This window comes from Artemia franciscana, chromosome 17 (genome assembly GCF_032884065.1).
Source record: "Artemia franciscana chromosome 17, ASM3288406v1, whole genome shotgun sequence".
NCBI classification, from domain to species: Eukaryota; Metazoa; Arthropoda; class Branchiopoda; order Anostraca; family Artemiidae; genus Artemia; species Artemia franciscana.
In genome coordinates, this window is record NC_088879.1 from 29,525,117 (window position 1) to 29,542,566 (window position 17,450).

Here is a 17,450-nt window from a genome sequence, read left to right on the forward strand (position 1 = left end):
ATATATTTGAATAACTGCATATATATTTGATATATATATTTGAATATATATATTTCATAGTTGAATATGAATATATATATTGATATATATATATTTGAATAACTGCAATTTAATATATTTGAAACATCATCTTTAACTTTACTGTGAAAAGGATTATTATGCAACATAATATCTTTTCCAGACCAATTATCAAATAGAACTTCACCCCCTGCATTAATTAATGTTAGGCTTGTACTATACCCTTTATGAATAAGTATTGTTACAACCTTTCCCCTGCGAAGTTTCAAAGATACGATTAATTGTATCCCAAGGGTAGGAACTAGCTTTATCCGTAGAGAACTTTTTCCAATCATAATTTTTAGCTCTTAATATTTATAATTTCTAATTTCTTTTAGGCTCAGTAGCATGCTGTCCACAGCATTAGGTGTGGACAAGATTTATGAGGGAAGTGCCAATCCTGTTATAATGAGCTATCCACTGTCTATCAAACTGATGGATACGAAAATTGTTCATCATTTCCAAAATATTACCGATTAGTTGCTAAGAAAACCAAACTATAAATATATTTAACTCTTATCTCCAATTGAACTCCCCGGTTATCTCGTTCTCCTTACAATAATACAACTAGCCATAGACTAAGAAGAAACTTCCATAAAATTAAATGTTTTTACTATGAGAGTCTCCTGAGAAGCCTTCAAATGTAATATATATTCCATAAATCCCCAAAATCAATAGGAATTTAAAAATTTTGTTCACAAAATAATCTGTATGTTATGTTAGAAACTACATACTAACACTAAATTTTGAAATCATGTATTTCTTAGACTCTGGTAAAGATAATATCACTGTTACCCGCCAAGATGGGGTGACCAAACACCATGGGACTGTGGCAACGAGCATATTGGTAGAAAAGACCAAAAAAACTACAACAAAATAAGGATGACAAAATCAAAGCTTTAAAGTCTGATAGTGCTAATAACTCTTTTGACTAGGCTGTAAGCAGCCATGTTTCGGACAACGTCAGCCATACAATACTTTTTGAAAAATCGTTCCTCATTAGCAACGACTTGGGTATACAACAGATTGTTATCGAAGCAATTTCAATTAAACTCAAAATAAACAAGGATAACTCTTTAAGTATTGATTAAAGGGATTATTCACAAAGTGCTTTATATCTAAATTTAATTAACAAGGATTTAATATAATAAATTACACAACCAGTAGCCAATACCAATGAACAAGACTGTTAAGAATAGTTGCCAAAAAGACGAGAATACTACTGAAAATGTGTTCTTAAATATTTTGTTTCATTTGAATGAATTGTCTCGTTTCACCTCATTTTGTCTATCAGTCCTTGTTAAACTTGTTGAAATAAGGATGCTGCGACAGTTTTAAAAACATTTTTATTTTTAAAGTTGTATTTTAATATACATTTGTTATATATTCATTTGTGTTGTGCTGAGAACTGGCCTTGGATATAGAGTTTAAATATTCATTTGCGGATTGAGTTCCATTGACGTGCAATAATCTTATATTGTTCTACCTGTTGTCTGTGTTGATGATGGAAAATTAGTCTTTCCTTCCTCGCTATTGATGATCTGAATTTTCACTCGCATCATTATTTTGTGTATTTCATAAATTTTCAACCCTGCAGGTTACTTTTATACCATTGGGCTCCTTGGCCAATAATATTAACTTCACAGGCCTATATATAAGAATGCGGACTGTTTTATCTTTTTTTTTTCTGAGCTAGCTTATGTGACTCAGCTTACTTTTCTCCTTCAAACCTAGACGAATTTACCACTTACAAATTTACAGGACATGAACGAGCCAGCAAATTTTGTTAATGGTGATGTCAATGGATGCAGTGAAAACACCATTAATTTTCCACCATATAAGCCTCGTAAGTAAAACCATACATTATCTATTAATGTTGTGATTTTTGTTCAAATATTTATAAAAGGCCTTCTGAGATACTTTACATTTTTTCTTTTATTCTATAAAAAAGAAAAGTTTCTTTTAAGGAAAGTCAAGAGCGACAAACTCAAACTACAGATAAATTACTCCGAACATATGGAGCCTTTTCCCATCCTTGGCTCTGGCTCTTTGCAATAAAGTTTTATGGTGTGATGCTTAAAGCACTTACAAGTGAAAGCATTTAGTAAAAACATTTCCACTGAATTTTTATATTTTAGATCAAATACATATTAATCAGGTATTCTATTTTTGAGATCAATGGAAGCAGTAGCTAATCAATCCGAAACTATATAAAATAAAAATAAATATAAACAAATATATAAAAAAAACCTCACGGTATAAACAGTAGTAATGCTACTTGGTGCTTCGTTCGTTTTTTAAGTAAAACGTAGTCTGTACAAAAAAAAACACACAGTTAATATAGACTGTTCATTTGGAATTATATTCAACTGAGGTGACCCAGTTGAGGTTTGATAAACTTACATACAGTGACTTATAATTTTGCATCAGTTTTTTTGGAGGAGTGCTAGTGGACCTTTGTTTATATGTGCAGAATTGGGCTGAAACAAGACAGTGTGCCTAAGAAAAAATATTTCTATGTGAAATTTTTTCCTCCCTGGAAATTTAAAAATACCAACATGGGAGAAATTCTTCTGGTGGGGAGGGGTTGGTGTAGACTAGCAATAAATTTTTATTTATTTTTTGCCCCCTATGAATAGTATTAACAAAACATGTGCGTACTTACCCTAAGCGGTGTGATTGTACGTGGCACTGCGCCGCCAGTGCCAGTACTGATGGCACTACGGTATGGTGTCGTGGTCAAGACGGGCCTCTGGTTCTAAGAGTTCTACTCGCAATAATGTTTTGACCAGTGTGGGTACAAGTGTACTGCCTGTGTATTAGAATGAGTACCATCCAATTTCCCCGTTTGTGTCTCGACCTGTACCATCAGTAAATTACATATAAATATCCTTGGAGAACACGAGTCTTCCAGGGGATAACAACCAATCAATAGCGATAGTTCCCGACAGTCTTCTTCTAGCCCTACCAGGGCTCTATTAAAATCTAAAACAATCGTAGAACAAACTTACTTTCATTACCAGTGTCAACTCCAACATAAACTCGCTGAATTCTCAATGGGAACTAACTTTAACAACGTATATAAAGAAAGATAGTAAGGTCACCTTTTTTGACTATCATGCTATGCAGTGTGCCAATAATGTCAATTGAGATCCGAAATTGATTTTGTTTTACCCATAAATTACATTTCAACGGTAGGATTTTGTTAGCCCGTAAAAAGACTAAAGTAGAACTTCAGCATGCCTCTGCTAGAGTTGAATTTGTAGATAAAATTATGTTATAGGTAAATTTATATATAAGAGAAAAAGTATTCTTGCCTAATACATACGAGACACTGTCTCAACATCCACCCCGTAAGATAAACGACTACTCTAGTCAACTTTTAGTAACACGAAATATCAACCTTAAAGTCTCTGTTCGTCTTCTGTATTCCATCGCTGATGAGTGTCTGTACTGCTGCTCTCAATATCTTGGCTCAAGGTATGTCGCCACTCGATAAATCTCCACTGCACAACAACAAGGGTCTGGTTTTATGGGCATTGGTAGGAGCTTTAAGATTTTGGAGAATGGAGGTCCAGAAGTTTAGCAGAAAATATTCGCCCAATCTAATCAAGTAGTTTGTTTGGCCTAGCCAGAGTGAAATCGAATCCTCCAACCAGTAGCATAATGAATAAATCCATACAGAGATAAACATACTGACTTAGGTCAGCCACAATCAGGGATTTGCAGCAAGATTAAGACAATTTTTGTGAATTGACTATATCTAAAACAGGCTAGCCTCCGCTAGAATTGAATTTTGTAGATAAAATTACGTTATACGTAAATTTCTGTATAAGAAATAAGTTAATCTCTCTCTCTCTCTCTCTCTTTCTCCTTCTCTCTCTCTCTCTCTCTCTCTCTCTCTCTCTCCCTCTCTCTCTATCTCTCTCTATCTCTCTCTATCTCTATCTCTCTGTGCCTGGGTATCGGACCGTCTGTGTGTTTGTCTCTGTTTCTTCTTCTGTCCGACTGTATGTTTGTCTGACGCTGTGAGTTTGCGTTGGACGTGATTAGCACAATCTTCTCGCTCTCAAAAACGCGGGACGGGCTCTCAAGGAATCTTCCTATACCTCCCATGTTAAACATTTGGAGTTTGCCTTACGTTCCTGAATTAGTGATTTCGGCGGTTTTTATTTTAACAGATATAAAAAGTTCTTGGGATTATTTTGATCTAATCAAATCTTAAATCCGACAATAATTTTTTTTTTTTTTTTTAATTCCAAAATAATTATAAAACCTGTTTTGGGTTGGTATTCTAGATTGCTACACTTCACACTGCTGTTGTGGGGTATCAAAAACTAGAGCAAAAAATATTGCATTCAACAGTTAGAAACTTATTTCTATAATATATACTTACTGGCTACAGTCCCTTCCAATGCTTAACATATTTGTTTTGAGTATTTACACAAGTATTTACAGCTGCGTATAGAAAAGATCATATGCAGCTGTGACTGGAGCGCGTAAGAATACACAAGTTAGATCAAGGGACTGTCCACACGGACTATTCTTGAGCAATTCAGTGAAGTATTAATTAGTTGTAACCAGTTTAAACAGAGTCCAGAGAATAAGAAGCATGCAAAAACCAAACTGCCGGTTAATAAATAAATAAAAAAAAATTTAAATTATATAAATAATTACAAGAATAATTGCTAAGGATAACCTGCACCTAATTGTAATTTTGAGTGAGAAACCCCTTAAGTTCAACCTTCTCATGTTTGTTTAGTTGAAGCGACGAGGAAAACTGATAACTTTGTCTTTGACCTAGTTGCCGTCTCTGAAAAAGAATTGACTATGCAGTAAAATGCTTAGACTTCCGCTAGGCCTCAACAGATGTGAAGAATGGGGTTCTGACACTTGAGACAGTTGCAAACGCAGGAGAGACTGTCTCAACTACACTTTAATCTTCAACGATGAAAATAAATCCATATATTATTTAAAACACGAATTGTTCCTTTGTATAGTTTAAATTTATTCAAGTCCGAAAATAAAAGGGTCCACAAAAATGACTTGGATACAAGGAGATCTGGTAAAACTTAAAATTAAACGTAATTGAACTTCTTGTAGTGCACATCCAATGAAATAATCGAACAAGGATGAACGCCCATGTCAACTGAACAATATAATTGAATATATAACAGAATGAATAATGTTTGTTTGAAATAATTGTCGATTCCAATACAGGGTAAAAAGAGCAAATTGAGTTATTGGGTGAAGGTTTAGGTGAAATATGAAGTGAATGGTAAAGAAAGAAAGAATCTTCCCGACACCCCTGGCCGGAAAACAAAGCATCAGCAAACGGATCACAACTAGCTCATCAGTTTTTCATTAAGGGAACTGGTTATCTTTCATAGCTCCCTGAAAGAATTCTTCCTCCTCAAAAGATGCCAAATGCCCCTTAGGGTCGTCCAGATCAATCCTAGATTCCTAACTCCATTCAATCCAACCCGACATTCAGTACCTCCTGGTTTTTCCAAAATTCGCTGTAATCCAATCAATTCTACATTTTGAAAATCTTGTGTTTTCTCAAATGGGTCCAAGAGTTCTTTGGTCCACCTAAGCTCCTTTTTCCACTCGTAGTTTTGTAATTCACCCAAAATTTTACTTTCCGCCATCACAGACTTAATTTGTAAATCATATTTCTTTTTACAATTATGTTTTTTTCTACTTTTCTCCAAATTTTCACTAACTCAAGATAAATCATCAACACATGTTAATTGGACTGCTGTCTCAACCATCTCCAACTGAATTTCTTTTATTTTATTCTCGTTTTATATTTCTTTTCTCTCTTAGTTTTCTGTTCTTCTGCCGTGGTATTAAACAAATCGTCGCCAAATGAAAATTGAATTTTTAAGTTGAAATAAATAAAAAACAAGTTTTTTTAACTGTAGTAAGGAGCGATACTAAAACTTGAAACGAACAGAAATTACACCGTATATGAAAGAGGTTGTCCCCTCCGCAACACCTCGCTCTTTACGCTAAAGTTTGACTGTGTCACAACTCTTCTTTTTAAAACAATAAAAAATAAACTTTGTTTTAAAATTAAACTAAGTTTTAATGTCGCTCCTTACTTACAGTTAAGAAAACATGTCTTTTTTTATTTAATTTCTGGACGTTTTTGAATTAATGCATGTTTTGATTTTGGCTCACCGCACATGAATAATTAAAATGAAATTTGCATATTAATCTTTTTTTTGCTAAATGGCTTCCTCATAGTTTTGATCGGATGATTTTGATACAAAAAAGGGTAGTGACGGAGGTCTAGCTACCCTCCAATATTTGTTACTCAAAAATGCAACTAGATTTTTTTTTTGTACGAATGTTTTTGTTAGCAATAAAAACACGTACCTTACGAATTAACTTATGTAACGGAATTCTGTATTTGTGTATTTTTATTGCGTATTTGAGGGGTTTGCCCCCTCTTCAATACCTTGCTCTTTACACTAAAGCTTGAATTTTATCCCAAATCTTTAAGAATGACCCCTGAATCACAAAGGCCGTAGAATAAATAGTTGAAATTACTAAAAATACTTTAGCGTAAAGAGCAAGGTATTATGGAAGAGACGAACCCCCCTATATACGTAATATTTTATTATCGTTTTAAGTTTTAATGCTACTCATTACCTCCAGGTGAATTTTTTTATTTATTTTCTCATTGTTTCTTTTTAAATAATGCTAGAAAATCATGTGCCCCCTTCATGGAAATTCTCTTCCCTCATGATAAATTCCCCTATAGAAAAATCCTCCCATGTAACCCCCTCCCCCGACCCACTCCCACCCTAAAGTGAAAAAGTCCCCCTGAAAACATCTGTATATTTCATAATAACCATTACCGTATGTAAACAATGGTCAAAATTTGTAACTTGCAGCAGGTGACTGAGGTTTTAGCAGTTGCCACGGGGACTGTGGGGGATTATTTCGTCCTCAAAGACATATTCATTAGGTTTTCGACTATGTTGAACAGATTGGCTATCTCAAAATTTTTACCTGGTGACTTTGAGGAAAAAATGGGCGTGGGAGGGGGCATAGGTGCCCTCTAGTTATTGGTTACTTAAAAATGGCACTGGATTTTTTAATTTCCGTTATAATGAGCCCTCTTGCAACATTCTAGGACCACTTGATCGATATGATCACCCCTGGGAAAAAAATCTGTCTTCTGGCAAAAAATGCAAAATTCCACATTTTTGTAGATAGGAGCTTGAATCTTCTTTAGTAGAGTTTTCTGATACCCTGAATCTGATGATGTAATTTTTGTTAAGATTCTATGACTTCTAGGGAGTGTTTCCCCCTATTTTCTAAAATAAGGCAAATTTTCTCAAAAACAAAAACTTTTGATGAGTAAACTTAATCTTGGTGAAACTTATATATTTAAAATCAGCATTAAAATGTGATTCCTTTGATGTAACTATTGGTATCAAAATTTCGTTTTTTAGAGTTTCGGTTTCTATTGAGCCGGGTCGCTCCTTAGTTCGTTACCATAAATTGCTTGATTTCACTTTTTCCTGCCTTTTTTTTCTATTTGCTTATCTTTGTTTTTAAGGGATATTTAAGTAAATCTTCATCAAATGGGAATGGGATTGTAAATTCCATTTTTCATATTGAATCAGAATTTCTTGACCGTGGGAATATGTGCATGATAAATTGGTTTTCATTCTTTTCTTACACACTAAGTGCCTAATCTATGTGCTTACTTGTTACCAATTCATATTTGGAATATGATTTTCGAAGCTGATTTTTTTTCTGAAAACTTCAATGAAAAATAATTTTATGGGTTTTGTTTCCTATATAAATCGGCTCAGGAACTTTGGCGTTATATTTTACCGGATTAGTAGCATTTTGGACTGGAATGCCACATATTTTGCTTTTTTATACAAGGTGGCTTCGTCTCCAAATTTTGTTTATGGCTAACTCTACCTCTCCTTGAATTTAACGAAGTCAACTGTTTTTCCGCCTTAGTTTCCAGATTTTCATGCGTCTTATTATCTACCTTCGATCCTTAAAAAAATTATTTTGACCATTCAATGGCCTACAAGTTACTTCTGATAAAATATAATTTTTCGGATTTCCGAAAAAACCGAAGCTTTTATTAGGCATTATTAGAGCTTTTATTAGACATTTTAATGTTTTTTCTAAGGTCTTGGCATCTCTCTCAATAATCTTCGTACCATTCTTTTTTTATTTCATCTACAGGCTAATCTAGCACTTTCGTTCTCCTATCTTGCCATTTTGTCATCTCCCTATGGAGAACATGTCTTTATTTTCATTCAAGTAAAAACATTACGAAAGTAGACCTCCGTTCATTGTTACCTGAGCACGAGCTACCCTATTTAGAGCCAGTTGGCCTCTGTGTTTCCAGAAGTCGAACATTTTTATGCACAAGCTAGCTGGCGCCATCCCAACACCTAATTGGTGGGGGCACTTTGCGCCCCCCAAGCCCCCCTCCCCCGCGTGCGTAAGTCTTTACGCGTCATATTAGTTACGCGCTATTGTAGTTGTGTTCCTGTGTCCCACCTGTGAATATATATCCCAACATTCTTCGCTGTCCCATTGTCTGCGCATATAAATAGATTGTCAGGTTTACTGACTCTTGAACATGCAACTCATAACTGTCCATAGGAAAAACAATCCGTATTCAGATCTTTACCTCATTATTCTAATGATTGCCCTTGAGCTTTATTTGCTAATCGAACATTCCCTGTGTCCCCGTCGTCATTTATATATCCCCCTGCGCCCCCGGCGTCCCCGTTGTAGTTGTGCCCCAGTGTCCCGGTCGTCATTTATATTCCCTGTGTCCCGGTCGTCATTTGTGTCCCGGTGTCCCAGTCTGTAATTTCTCTTTGAGTGTCCCGGTCGTCATTTATATTCCCTGTGTCCCGGTGTCCCGGTCGTCATTTGTGTCCCGGTGTCCCGGTCGTCATTTGTGTCCCGGCGTCCCGGTTTACAATTTCTCTTTGAGTGTCCCGGACGTCATTTATATTCCCTGTGTCCCGGTCATCATTTGTGTCCTGGTTGTCCATTGTAAAAACAATCTGTATTCAGATCTATACCTCATTATTCTAATGGTTGCCCTTGAATTTTGTTGATGGTGATTGTTAATCGAACATTCCCTGTGTCCCGGTCGTCATTTATATATCCCCCCTGTACCCCCCGGCTTCCTCGTTGTAGTTGTGTCCCTGTGTCCCGATGTCATTTATATTCCCTGTGTCCCGGTCGTTATTTGTGTCTCGTTGTCCCAGTCTGTAAATTCTCTTTGAGTATCCCGGTCGTCATTCCCTGTGTCCCGGTCGTTATTTGTGACAGTTCGTTACCACGAACTGTTTGATATACCAGAAAATGAATAAAATCTATGGAAAATTTAGTTACAAAATTATGGAAGCGATAACAGAGAATTATGGAAAGCGTGTCACCCAGAACGCATTACATTAAATAGCTAACCTAACCAACTCTATGTATTAAATGTCTAATTAAAATGTACCAGAATTGTCACTTATTTTACTTGGTCTAAGCTAGTCATCTCCGAGTGCCAACGTAGAAAACAGTTTTAAAAAGATAAAGAACAACAGTGTGGTCGGTATAACACACAAATACCTGCTTAATTAATCAATCGATAGTTGTAAATTCAATAGTTGCAACAGAGCAAAAATGACGATATGCAATAATAGTTCTACGGTAACCACTACGGTACTTACGTGTTATAGTGACCACACCAAAGAAGTGAAGTTAGGTTAACCATAATTAAACAAACCAAAAAATGATCAAAATATAATAGTTTAGTAGCAAAATTATGGAAACTACAAAAGAGAACTATAAAAATCAGATCGCCCAGAGCGTATTATATTAAATACCTAACCATCTATATATTAAATATTTAATTAAAATTTACCTGCATAAATACCATTTATCTTGCTCAGGCTAAGCTGATTATGTCCGAGTCGTCATAGAAAACTGGACTAAAAAAAAGACCTCTTGGGTGAAAAAATGCTTTGTAAAGTCTCCCCAGGATTATTTTTTAAACTGGCCTTTAACTCGAGTAAGTAGCCCGTAAGTTTTTCTAGGCTTTTCTTTCAAAGCTGAGATAACAAGCGTTTTAGTACTTTGAACATTTGCTCCAAATGGCCCATGGGAGACTTAAATAATTCAAAGAAGACGATGCAGAAACTATTTATTGGCGAGCATTAATAGTGATGGGAGGCTGTTGAGACGGGAAGTTCAGTTTTAGAGGATACGAAGTGAAGCCCAATCTCATTGACACAAGAATAAACTGTATTAATTGTATTTTGGAAAGCTTAGAGATCATCTAATAGCAGATGGATATCATCTGCATAACAGCATGTGGATGATGTGAGATTCAATTAGGAATAGAAGAATATTTTTAGTAACGGTTTGGAAAGTATTATTGAAAAGAGCTGGACTAAGCGCGGAACCTTGTTTTACAACTTTCTGAACAGTGACATATGTGCTGAGCTGGCTACTTAGTCGCATCCGTATAGACGCATCACCATATCAATTCCATAACAGACGACAGATAAAGGGGTCTATTAACTTTTCAAAAGAGAAAGAATAGCACGTGAATTGACAATGGAATCAAACGCCTTTGAAATGCCGATTGCGCACACATATAAGTTCATTTGGAGGATCCTATAGCGGTCTAAAATAACCGAAAAAGTTGCGTGCACTATGTGCATGCAAGACCAAAAGACAATATTTGTGTGTCACTACTATTGCAATTACTATTACTACCGCTCCTCCTACTACTACGACTACTACTACGACTAATGCTGCTACTATTTCTACCACTACTGCTACTAATCCAACTCCTGCTACTACAGCGTTATGACGACAGCTACTACCAAGACTAAAGGTATTAAAGTAAAAATTTCAGAAAATATTGTGAGAATATTGAATTAAATCAAAATATATATGTTCATGCAATTTGTCAAAAGGACGTATCAACAATACCCCAGGAAAGACTTTAATGAAACTTTAATGGTATATTAAGAGGGATGTTCTACTGAAAATGTAATATGGGCATACTACTAATACTACTAATGCTGTTACTGCTACTAGTTCTACTACTATTACTAATACTACTACTACCGCCACTACTGCTACTAGTACTACTACTGCTACTACTACTGCTACTACTACTACTACTACTACTATAACTACGACAAAAAAAACTTTGTTCGTGCAGTTGGTCAAAAGAGCACATCGTCACTACTACTACTGCTGCTAATCCTACTACTACTACTACCACTACTACTAATGCTACAACTATTACTGCTAGAACATCTGCTACTGTTCTAAAACTACTTCTAAAGCAAGAGGTATTAAGGTGAAACTTTCAGGGAATGTTAAGGGGGATGCTGAAATAAATCAAAACTCATACAGGATTTTATAACGACTTAGTAGCAGTATCCCAGGAACGGCTTAGGGCACTGCCATGACAATCTTAGAGAAAGTTAAGTGGGACGATGAACTAACCAAAAGACGCTTTACTCAAACTGCTCATGCTACTTCAACTACTAGTACTAGCTTACTACTACTATTACTACTAAAACAAAATGGATTTCAAATGTTTCTTCTCCTCTAACTTTACAAAATTGTTAAGACCTTCTGAAATGGATATCAATATATGTTATACTGTCATTCCATATTCATTGTAATTTTCACAATCTCTGGCCATAATATGAATTTTTATTTGTTTTGATGTCACGAGAATTAAAAACACATAGCTCGGAATGAAAATAGTTGTCAGTAAAGTCCAAAATTACGTCCTGATCTTTAGCAGACACAGGGGATGGTTAGCTTTGTTCCTCTTGAGGTATTTTCAGCTCATTTCCAGTTTGACTGGACTATTTATTGTAATTTCTGTTGAATTTGGGTTTCTTTTACTTATTAATAGTGATTTAAGGTAGTTTTATGCTTGAAATATTATTCAGCTTTTATTTTGCTCATCATTGGTTTAATGTAACTCTTCACTTTTATTTGAAAACAAATTTTGTGAATTTTTTTTGTTATTGGGTGAAAATCAAAAGCAATACTTCTTCTGAAGAAAAAAACACTCAAGTTACCTCTTTAGACAAAAGGTTGAAGATTCTAAGTTATAGTTTACAGATATAAAAATTTATTGTGATTATTTTATGGATAGGCTTTCTTGATATCATAAAACAGTGTTTTTATGGTATCATGTGTGTTATTATGATACAATGTTAATGATAGCATTTTGGTCTTTGAGTCAAACTATTCAGTAAAGCTTACTCACAACCTTCTTTCACTTATTTGGAAATCCTAAATATTGAAATTTGCAAATGAAAATTTTTCAAATTGGTTCTTTACTTAATAGTCAAGAGGTTAAATACATATTACAAATTTTCAGGTACTTTTGGATCTGCACTTGACGATAAAACAGTCTGCCCTGATCATGTCCAATATGCTGGTCTTCATTACGACGCACATAGCTTATATGGCTGGTACCAGTCGGAGCCCACTATTACGTAAGTTCTATTTAGGCCTAGTTTTGATAATTTACAACCACAGATTAGTTTTTATGGTTCACATGAATACACCTCGAGCTAAAACCAGCGTCCTAATCCTGAAGAATAACAACCACTCCCCGTAGGTAAATTAATCTTTCTATCTGATATTTATCCATCTTTCTTATTAATGGCATTCAGCTTTCTAGGTAGTAAATTAAAGTTTGTGTAAATTAAATCCTGGGTACATTGCTAATTTGCCCAAATTAATAAATTTTGCCTAAGAGAATAAATAGATAATAGATAAATAAATATTAATTAATATTTAATATTAATCAAATTTTATTTAATTAATTAATAGATAAATAAATTGATAATTAAATAAATAAAATAGATAATAGATAAATAGATAATAGATAAGATAAGAAATAAGATAATAAATTGCCTAAGATTGGATATAAATTTGCCTAAGATAATTAATGTAAACTGAAATCAGTCTATTAGCAAACATATCAAGATTTGTCCAAGTTATATTTGCTAGTTTGACCAATTCTTTCAATTAAATGTTTTTATTGAATTAAAATGTCATAAGTTAAACATGAATAAAAATAAGATTACTGTAGAATTTGTAATGATATTATTAACTTTAAAAATTACGTTTATAGGGCTGTCCAACAAGCAACAGGGAAACGAGGTTTTGCTTTGTCTCGCAGTACTTTCATTGGCTCTGGAAAATGGGTTGCTCATTGGCTGGGTGATAATTTTTCAGACTGGCCTAACCTTAAGAAATCCATTATAGGTAAGTCCGCATTGTTAGTAACTTGGGTTTCCATTCAGAAACAGCAATGTATTTTGTTTTCGTTTTTTTTTTTTGTTCTTTAAACTTGCAAACAGTTCATGGTAACGATCTGTATGTAAGGAGCGATGCGGCTCAGTAGTAGCCGAAACTCTAGGAAGTCTTGATAATAATATTGCATCAAAAGAATCCAAATTGTTACGTATTCAAAATAAAGAATGTTCATTGATTTTCATGCTACCTATCGAATATTATTAGCTGAGAAAATTTTCTCCGCTGAGCAGATTTTTGAAAAAGAGATGAAACACCTCCAAAAGGTCAAGCGATTTTATGAACAGGGTGGCTTGACCTCCCACAGCCACGGGGGGAAAAGCTACAAACTATGAGATTCCATTGTTTAAACATATCATTGACTAATGGGAAAATTTAAATGGGAGGGGGGTTCTGTGTTGGTATTTATTACGGTGATAGTTTTCTGTTTGGAGGAAAGTTTCCAGTGGTGAACCTTCTAGATGAAAATTTTCCCTGGGGAAGCTTTCAAAATTCAGATACAAAATTCGTTTTAATGGTCTTACTCGATATTTAGTGACTCTATTTTATGTGTGGAAATGTTCTTGGGGAACTATCCGAGTGAAACTTTAAGGAATTCTTTGAAATATTTTCTCGTGATGAGGAGGATCATCCAAAGAAAAATTCATAATGGGGAAATTATCGTCAATATTCTCCACAGGGAAACTTTTGCGTGAGATGCTCTCCACTTTGCGGCGAAGGAAAGATGCACAAGGAAGATTTACCACATAAAGAAGTATTTGTCCCTGCCGAAAAAGCAATAAAAGATTAAACAAATACAAGTTTTTAATTTAACTCTGCTAAGGAGAAATTTAAGCACTTAATAAGAATATATTTACGCTGACATTTTTTAAATTTTTATTTATTCGGTTAAATACAGACTATCTCTCATTTTCCCATTTACATTTGACGTTTAGTGGTATCTTGTTCCCTAATGTCACTGCACCCTACTGGTGTTCCTACAGGGTTTCTTCAAAAAGTGCATTTAAAAAAATAACTTCATTCAAATACAAACCCACCTGTAGCAGACTAAAAAAATTTATATGATAAGGTTTTTTATTACTAACAAATCCAAGGTGGTTAGGAGAAGCTCTCCCTATGGGGGAGGGTATTTTTTCCGTCATTGTTTGAAAAATGATCAAAAATTAATTTAAAAAACAGGTTTTAACAATAGGAAGTAAGAAGCAACGTTAAAATTGAAAACAAGCAGAAATTCCGTATTTGGGGGGTTTCCCCCCTCTTCAATTCCTTTCTATTTACGGTAAAGTTTGATTGTTTGCCCCATTTGTTTAAAAACAACTCCTGATACACAAGTGCCGTTTAATTAGAATTAGGAGCTTTCTTGAAAATCCTAGGACCTTTAGGCTGAAGAGCAGGGTGTTGAGGAGGAGATCATCTTCATACATTGAATAATTTCTGTTCATTTTGAGTTTTAATGTTGCTCCTTACTTCTAGGTGAAAAAACATTTCTCTATTTAATTTTTGAACAGAGTGAAAACTTGATTTACAAGAAAGTAAGGAGAGAACCAATCTGTCTGCAGTATAATCTTCTTTATGGTATTTTCATCTCTTTTCTGAACCTTTCATGAAATTTCGTTTGGATAGAAAAGTATGTGTAATATCTAGTTTTGAATTGTCTAGTTTTGTTTTCGATATTGTTACGTTTGCTTTAATTATGTCAGTTTTTATTATTTCAGCATATTAGACTATGCATCTATTTAAGTATCTCAGCTTTATTAGATTCAGCATGTGAGTTAGAATTTTTCAATGACTAAATTCTATTGTATTAGAAAAATAATGCTGTCAAAGCCAACAGCCTTATGGACACATTTTGTCAGGAATAAAGGGTGTTTGCCTGGTTGTTTAGCAAAGATTGTGCCACATCTTATATTTATCTTTTTTAAAGGGATGCTTCAGTTCAATCTATTTGCCATTCCAATGGTAGGGGCAGATATTTGTGGTTTCATTTTTGATACCGAGGAGCAGTTATGCCTGCGATGGCACCAGCTTGGTGCTTTTTATCCATTTTCGAGAAATCACAATGGCTTGGGCTATATTGTGAGTATAACACAACATTATCTAAAATTTAGTGAAAACCACGGGCAGTAGGCCATTGATGAATAGGCATGAAAAGGTTGAGTTATCACGATTTTCTCTGTTGACCTATTTACCTATATGTTTACATTATTTTTCTGGTTGAGAAGCGTAGTAAATTTTTTCTGTTCAATAATTCTGCCAAACTTTTTTTAACTGTGAAAAAAAACACCCTGAGCCTTAGCTATTCTACTTTTAACATCTCCACTGCTGCCACCATCTTTACTAATAATACTACTAAGGTAACTGAAGCTCCCAACCTGATCAATATTTTCGTTACCTATTTTCACCTATTCATCTTCACTTATTCCAAGCCTTAGTGACTTAGTCTTCTTAACATTAATTTTCAAGCCTATTTTAACACCATGAACTTGCAAAACCTCTAAAAATTTATTCATTTTGCTCACACTTTCATCTAATATCGTTAAATCATCAGCATTATCTAAGTCCAGGAGGAGTCCTAAGTCTAAGTCCTCCCCATCTGATTACGTGGTCTCCAATTGCCTTTCCTGTGCTCCTTAAGACGAAGTCCGTCAAAATAATCCATATAAAGGGGGATAGAACTCAACCCCGCTTAACTCCTGATTTAATACAAAACCAGTTGCTAACCTCATTTTCTACCTTAACCGCAGCAGTATTGTTCTCGTACATAGCACAAATCACTTTAATGTGTTTTTCTGGTATACCATATAACGATAAGACCTTTGTTAACGCTCTTCTATCACCAGAATCGAAAGCTTGCTCATAATCGATAAAACTGAAGACCAAAGGTGGTTGACAACGAAGGGGCTTTTCAATTATTAGCCTAAGAGTGAAAAATTGGTCGACACATCTTCTACCTTTTCTAAAACCGCATTGTTCTACCCTTAAAACTTTGTCTGCAGCATCTCTCAGTCTCAAAAGCATCATATTATTCAGTAATTTGCTATCTACAGATACCAGACTAATGCCTCGATAATAACGACACTCACTCTTGTCACCTTTCTTATACAGTGGTTTAATTAAGATTTTCTTAAAATCATTGGGTACTTCCCCTTTTTCAAAAATCATGTTCATAATCTTCAGTATCTTATTCCTAACCTCTGAGCCACCATATTTAAGAAACTCATTAATCATACTATCAGCACCTGGAGCCTTATCATGTTTTAATCCTTTTGGTACTGTCGCTAATTCTTCCTCAGTAAACAAATCTTCCTTCACATCCAAGGTATCACAAACTTTTTCATTTTCATCTATATCTTTTCCTGCAACTGTATCTCGGTTTCGCACATTCTCAAAATATTCCACCCATCTTTCTTTAACTTTTTCCTTATCACTAATTGTGGCCCCTTTTCTATCGATAGCTGGGACTAGTCCGGATTGGCTACCCCCTTTCAATTTATTAACATGCCAGTATAATATTTTACTATTATGCCGTCTAGTCGCATCTTCCAGATCCTCAGCAATTTTATCCATGGCCTCCATTTCACATCTCCTTAGTTGATATTTTAATGCTTTCTCCACTTTCTTTACATTCCTTTTGTTTTCATACGACCTATCATTCAGATAATTCTTATACAAACCCCTTCTACTCTCTGTTAAACCTAAAGCTTTTTCACTAATATTCCTAGTTGCAGTCTTAGGACTCTTCCCTAGGACACTATCAGCAACTTCAAAGAAAAAGACTATTGTCTCTTTCTTTGCCTCAGTCCATTTACATTTAAACTTGTAAGTTGTTTGAATCCAATCCTATTCTCGTTTCATTCTCTTCTTCCTCACCAGTTTTGGCTTTTTTGTTCTATTTTACTGAGCTAACTGTATGATGTTGCTGCATTTTTACTTCTACTATGTAACTGCATGTAACTGCATTTCTGCTTCTACCATGTTCACCAATGTATTATCCCGTACTCGTCCATTGTCAGTACCAGTGCAATGCTATTCAA

At 34.7% G+C, this 17,450-nt stretch overlaps 1 protein-coding gene across 1 annotated transcript in view; it reads left to right on the forward strand.

The window, feature by feature from the left end:
• The window catches only part of LOC136037533 (sucrase-isomaltase, intestinal-like), a 215,458-nt gene that overhangs the window by 162,385 nt on the left and 35,623 nt on the right, over window positions 1-17,450 (forward strand). Inside the window, exons 30-33 of the mRNA XM_065720255.1 lie at window positions 1,819-1,903; window positions 12,473-12,590; window positions 13,235-13,368; window positions 15,341-15,492. Coding sequence (XP_065576327.1) covers window positions 1,819-1,903; window positions 12,473-12,590; window positions 13,235-13,368; window positions 15,341-15,492 — 489 coding nt within the window. The remainder of the gene's footprint in view (window positions 1-1,818; window positions 1,904-12,472; window positions 12,591-13,234; window positions 13,369-15,340; window positions 15,493-17,450) is intronic.